The following is a 6,522-nucleotide window of genomic DNA, read 5'->3' as shown; positions in this document are numbered from 1 at the left end:
GGAAGTCCCCTGATCTTTTGGTAATTGAGTTACCTGGTTTTTACTCTGTATCAGCCTCTTCTACTCCTTTTAATAAGCAAACGAACAGAACGTTTTTTAGCAAATTTCAATTAATTCACTTCAAAAGTTTCAGGACACCCATGGCGATAAGTTTGATGACCCTGGGGAGTGGCAGAAGAGCTGGAAAACCAAAACCAAGAGGCAATGGGGACAGCTATTGTGTAGAGATATTTGTCTTTAAAGGGAAATAACATCATTTTGGATTGACAGGTACAGTTGACATGTACTGAACTGCACAGGGGTTGGGAGTGCTGACTGCCCCCCACACAGCCAAAAATCTGCCTGTAACCTTTGACTTTTAACTACTCACAGCCTGCTGTTGACCAGAAGCCCTACCGGTAATATAAACCGCTAATTAACACATAGCTTGTATGTCGTATGTATTATATACTGTGTTCTGACCATCAGACCCAACCTTTTCTGAATTTTTTCATTTTTTCTAGGCTACTCAGTTCATCTGTGAATCTCTTCAAATTGTCACAAATCTCAAAAAAAAAAAATTCCAATACATTTATTGAAAAAAATTCACAAGGGGCCCCATGCAGTTCAATCCTGTGTTGTTCAAAGGTCAATTGTATATTACTTAGATCTCAGTGCTGTGCATAGAGCTGGTGGCTCAGCAAGATAGGGCTGGAATATGGTAAGGGGTGGATCTGGGATGCCTTTGTGTATTTGTGTGTTTGCACACATGTCATAATAACAATAATAATATCCCCATTTATTCAGCACTGACAGTGTGCCAATCACTGTTCTGAACCCCTTTTGATCCTTACAATAACCCCATGAAATAGGGATATTATTCCCATTTTACAGATGAGAAAATGGAGCCACACAAAGAGAAAGTAACTTGCCAGATGACATAGTAAGTTGCAAAGCAGGGCTCTAAGTTCCGGAGGGGGTTTGACTTGGAGTGGCCATTCTGGGGGTCCCTGGAGTCCAGGCAGGGAAGCGGAACTTGCACACGAGGCAGAGAATTCAAGGACGGGGACCGAGACTCAGGGCGTAGGAAGCAGTGACTCTCCCCCATGTTCCTGGGGCAGAGGCCTGAAAAGGGAGCACAACCTGGGGAGCACTGCGGGTGAAAGGAACGTAGTGAGGCCAGGCGTGGACACAAGAGGCAGGTGGGCAGGTGAGTGCACCCCAGGGGCCCAGTGCTCATGGTGCACACCTCTTCCCGGGCCAGTTCAGGGGCTTGCTCTTGGCCTGGACAAGTATTTCTTCCTGCCAGAGCCTGACTCTGCCCCCTGCCCCCCCCCACCACCCCCCGTGGCAAGTGGCTCAGACCATCACTAACCACAGGTAAGAGGCATGCTTCGGCAGGACAACAACCAGAAACCCTCAGCAGCCCCTTCCCAAACCCCCACTGTTGCATAAAAGATCAGATCAGCAGCTTCTTTTATCAATCCTCCACCTGGAGCTCTAACAGAAAGAACAAATGGCAAATTGCCCCACCCCAACCCAGGAAGTACAAGGAGGGCTCGGGCAAGCCACGAGAAGCTGGCTGCAACCCCGGAAACCCTTCCCACAGTGCCAAAGAGCCAACGGCGTGGAGCACCACCAGATCTCACGTTCCACACCATCCCATCGACGGAAAGGCTGCTCTCTCTTGCTGACAGGCCCGCCTGCTTGCCTCCGGGGCGGGTCCAGCCAGGGGGCTGGCCAGCTTGGAAAAGGGCCTGGACACGCATGCTCTCTCTTTTCTGTGCTTCAGCTTCTGCAGCGATCTGCCTGAACTTTCTGAATGTCATCAAAACCCTCTTCACGGACACGCTCTCCAATTACGAGGCTGCGATTGAATTTTTCGTCCCAGACGCCGACATGAAAGATGCGATGATCCAGCTGAAGAGTCTGGTGGACACCCTACCCTCAAACATCACGGAGAACATCCTAAAGTTCATGGTACATAGCTCCCTTCCCTCTGTGCCGCTTAGCAGCGGATCCCCACCCCTGCCCCGCCAGTCCCTGGGCTGCAGCCTCGCCCCATTTTTTTGGAGCCCTTTCTAGCCCTTTGGAGCAGACTCAGTCATCTTACGCTTTTTAAGAGGCTTCTGAGAAATAATCAGAACTCTTACAAGCTTAGCTCTTCCCAGACCTACTGAACCTCTTAACTGACACTGAAGTTTCTGCATGCAGACATCTTGGTCTAACTTTGAGTTTCGCTCACTATTGTCTTGGGGTTTTTTGGTGTGTGTCTGTTTTAGGGCATAGTCTTAAAGAGCCCAACGTGTGCTTAGGACTTAGAAGCTGAAGATCTCCAACTGCTGGAGCTCCTGCGGATCCTGGACACTTCCTTCACTCCGTCCCCAGCCTGGCTCCCTTCAATAAAGTATAAGCATCGCACCTTTGTGCCCCCTGCCCCCGCCTCTTTTTTGCTCACCTGCTAGAGTGAGGAGGTCTGCCACTGTGAGGGTAAGGTTAGCAGGTGCAAAGAGAAAGGCAGTGGCCAAGCAAACGCATCTCCGAGGGGCCCAGGTGTCTCAATCCCAGTCCCCCACACATATCAGACTGGCCACAGGTGGCAAGACAGTGTCCAGCACACACTCCCTGGCCTGGGCAGAGAGCCACCCAGGGCCCTGCTCAAACTTAACCTACAGGGGAAGAAAAGGGGGTCCATAGAGGGTGGCGGCTGACCTCAGACAGACTCCTCAACCTCCAGCCATTTAGTGATGAAATTAACTGTTCTGTAAATATTTAAGCTGATTATGCTACCCAGCCACACCTGGAATGGAAACGTCTGCTTCAAGCATGTGGACAGAGCAGTTGGGATTGCTCAGGGGCCGGGTGGCCCAGCATCAGAGCGCCTCACATCACACACAGCGCACAATCCCTCGTGGAAGGAATCGGATTCCTGTAAGACACTTTACACAACAAAGGCGGGAAGGTTCGGTTCCTTGATTAGGGATCCAAGGTGTTTGGGGTGACTTTGAGGGTGACAGACCCTGACTCCTCAGGGCCAGCAGGGGGGTTCACGTGGAGTCCCCAGGCATGGCGGGATATATGCTACATGAAATTATTTATTAAACTATTTTTTGGGGGGCGCCTGGGTGGCTCAGTCGTTAAGCGTCTGCCTTCGGCTCAAGTCATGATCCCAGGGTCCTGGGATTGAGCCCCGCATCGGGCTCCCTCCTCCGCGGGAAGCCTGCTTCTCCCTCTCCCACTCCCCTTGCTTGTGTTCCCTCTCTCGCTGTGTCTCTCTCTGTCAAATAAATAAATAAAATCTTTAAAAAAAAAAAACTATTTTTTAAAGGGGGTGGAGAACAGGAAAAAAAAAACAACAACCCTGTTATGCATTTCCTAGATCCTTTTATCTGTCACCATAGTTAGGACATTATATTTCCAGGTTGGTTGGTTTGTTTTTAAGTAGTCTCCATAACCTGCATGGAGCTCAACGCGGGGCTTGAACTCACAAGCCTGAGTTCAAGACCTGAGCTGAGATCAAGAGTCGGACACTTCACCGACTGAGCCACCCAGGTACCCCTACATTTCCAGGTTTAAATCGGAAAAGCCTACAAGTCAATCTGTCCATTCACATCAGTCTTACTTTAAAGACATCTCTGCCCCGAAGAGAATCCCGGGGTGGGAAGTGGTGTCACAGATGCAGGGCTGGTCAGCACCGGGTTACTGCTGTCCACCGTCCACACCCACGGGGTAATGCTTTTGCGCCCTGACTTGCGCCCCTGCCCCCTTTCCTGAGTCCCTATTCATTCAACTTTCCTGCAGAAAGAGAATCAGTCACCCCTTTCTTCTGGGGCAAAGGAGTCTTCAGGCATGAAATTAATCCCTAGGTATTTACTGGCACTTTCGATGCACGCATAGTGGTGCTGGGCACTCTGAGGAACCCAGGAGCGGATTTCATAACCCAGCAAGTATGTGTAAAGCACTTGCTCTGGGCCCGAAGGGCACTAAGGCCCAAGTATGGCAGCGTGAATAAAGCGGGGGCTTCAGCTCTCAGGGAGCTGGCGATCGGATGGGGAAGCTCACCAGCTCTGGCAAAATAAGTCAATAAACAGGTAGATGAAACAGCGATAAAAACCATAAAAGAAATCCATGGAGTGATGCGAGCCAGAGGAGCTTAGACAGGCCAACTGTAGCTCGGGAGACCCCCTTCTTAGGATTTGAGCAGAGACTTAAAGGGAGGACAGGAGCCAGCCCCCGGGGGAGGGCATTCCAGGCAGAGGGTAAAGCAAGAAGGAAGATCAGGCAGATGCACAGAGAACGGAGTGTGGGGGATGCCTGGGACACCCCCTCCCTTCTTGCAGCCCCACTGAACCCAGCCCTTGGACCCCAAGAGAAAATTCAGAACCTGTCTAAAGAACCTGTCCTCTAGGTTCTGTTACCTGGCCCCAAAAGAGCCCAGACTTCCTCCCCAGACCATCTACCCCACCTCTCCAACTCCGCTTGCCCAGAGGAACTCATGCTCCACCCCTCACCAGGCTCTTTCCAATCTCAGTCCGCTCTCCGGCTGCTGCAGCCGGAAGGACGGGCATCCCTGACCCTGCCCTGGGCAGTGCCCATTGCTTCCAGCCAAGCAAGTCAGCCTCCAAAGCATCTAGGAACTCCCTCCATGTCCCCAGGGCCACCCCCGACTGGGCCACACCAGCCATCTCTCCCTTCACAACCCAGGGGCCTCCTAGCTCACACTCAGTGCCCCTGAAGTCCATTCTCCTCCCAATTGCCAAAGTTACTTTAATCACATGAAAACCCCCTTCCCCCGCCACCCTCCTCTACCAAGTAAAATCCTTCAAAGCTTTCTAGTGCTCTTATAAGATGCAAACTGCGGAACCTGCCCATCACTGGCTCTCACCTCCCGCCCTCCTTCCCGTTGCTTATTCCCTCTGCTCAGTCCACGACCCACCCTCCCCCGCTCCCTGCCTTCAGGTCAGTGTTTTTTTTTTTAAGAGCCAAACCCCTTCCCACCTCAGGGCCTTTGCCCTGTCCTCACAGCATCAACTGCTCAAAAGTACTGTTGATGGGTTTAGAAAATGGCCCTAGAACAAAATGTGCAAAGAATAGAACTCGTCATAAAGATGTGTCCCGTGTGGATATAAAAACACCCCCTGTTCCGTGGCCATCGGTCCCCGGCCGGGCCACACCACCCGCGGACACTGAATGAAAGTGGAGGACGTGCGGAGGGGAGGCAGGCACGGAAAGAGCATCGGCGGAGCGCAGGCAAGGAGGCTGCTGAAGAGAGAAACCTCTGCAGGCGTAATTTTCCAGCCAGCCCCGCGGGCGGGCGGGCGTAGACGCGCCTTCCCCGCCCTCAGCGCCCGGGGCCCGCGGCCACTAGGAGGCGGTGTCGGCCAAGGTGTCGGGGAGCGGACGCGCGGCTCCCACACCCTGCGCACCGCGGCCCTGAGCCCTCCCCGGGACAGATGATGAAACCCAGCGCCTTTCTGGGGCGCTTTTATCGCGTATATGATTGCTTTAATTTGATCTCTGAGATTTTTTAAATTAGAATTCTGAGAAAACACAGGGACAGTCCCACAAACAAAGCGGTTGCCCGCGGAAGGCTGCCAGTGATGTGTCAGCCCTTTGGGAATTAGTAATAATTCCATTCCCAGACGATTCCAAGGGCGAGTCCCGCAGAATCTACAACCTGCGAGGACCAAGGGGCGCTGCTAGAGCTGTCTTTCGGCCTCATTCCGCCCCATTTTTCAAGTCTGGCAGCAGAAAGTGCAACCTAGTAATTATCTTTATAGATGGCTTACTTGCTGGGGGGCATTCTTGCGATTTCTTAGTCTTCACACAACCCAGATTCCAGAGCCCAGGCCCCAACCCCTGCTCTACACAGAATGAGATTCCAGATGCAGGAATCTGCTAAGCCAATAAATAAGATTGATGAGCAATGTCCACCCACCCCCAAACACGCACGTGCACGCACACATCCTAAAGCCACCACGCCCCACCCTTCCTTGTGGGACAATGCTGAGGGACTGTGGGACAAAAGAGGGACTCCGTGGTGGTAAAAATTCCAGAGAGCAGGTCATCAAGATTGGCAGTTTCAAAAGAGATTCTTGGCAGAAGGTGGGACTCTGGTGGGGGGCCTCCTGACTCTCCCACCTCCTACACTCACTCCCTCACTGCTCAGGCCCCGGGTTCTTCTGCATCCAGGTCATCATCAACTCACATACCTTTGCCTCCCGTGAGCCCTCCACCTAGGTGAGTATTGTTCGAACAGATAAGGATCCCAGGGCCCTAAAAGGTTCAGAATTTTAATTACCTATTCACAGCCGGGGAAGTATTTACCTAGGGCAAATACAACACAGGTATCTTGAGATGAAAGGAAGTACAATTATATTGCAGCGGGTGTCCGCCTCAAGGGGGCTAGAGATGTAGGTGATCCACACGAAGGTGAGCTCTCAACCCGGAAACGTGTGTTCAGTTTTGAGAGAACAGAATGCAAGATGAGGGCGCCTGGGTGGCTCAGTTGGTTAAGCGACTGCCTTCGGCTCAGGTCATGAT

General features: G+C 52.1%; 1 protein-coding gene across 1 annotated transcript in view; it reads left to right on the top strand.

Annotated features, from left to right (window-relative positions):
• The window catches only part of SCGB1A1 (secretoglobin family 1A member 1), a 7,039-nt gene extending 820 nt beyond the window's left edge, over window positions 1-6,219 (top strand). Inside the window, exons 2-4 of the mRNA XM_021685248.1 lie at window positions 1,772-1,959; window positions 2,445-2,469; window positions 6,149-6,219. Of these exons, the coding sequence (XP_021540923.1) occupies window positions 1,772-1,959; window positions 2,445-2,469; window positions 6,149-6,219 (284 nt within the window). The remainder of the gene's footprint in view (window positions 1-1,771; window positions 1,960-2,444; window positions 2,470-6,148) is intronic.
• The last annotated feature ends 303 nt before the right edge of the window (window positions 6,220-6,522 follow it).

Source organism: Neomonachus schauinslandi, chromosome 11 (genome assembly GCF_002201575.2).
Source record: "Neomonachus schauinslandi chromosome 11, ASM220157v2, whole genome shotgun sequence".
In the NCBI taxonomy this organism is placed as follows: Eukaryota; Metazoa; Chordata; class Mammalia; order Carnivora; family Phocidae; genus Neomonachus; species Neomonachus schauinslandi.
Note: the sequence above shows the minus strand (reverse complement) of the source record. Positions and strands in the feature narration are given on the sequence as shown.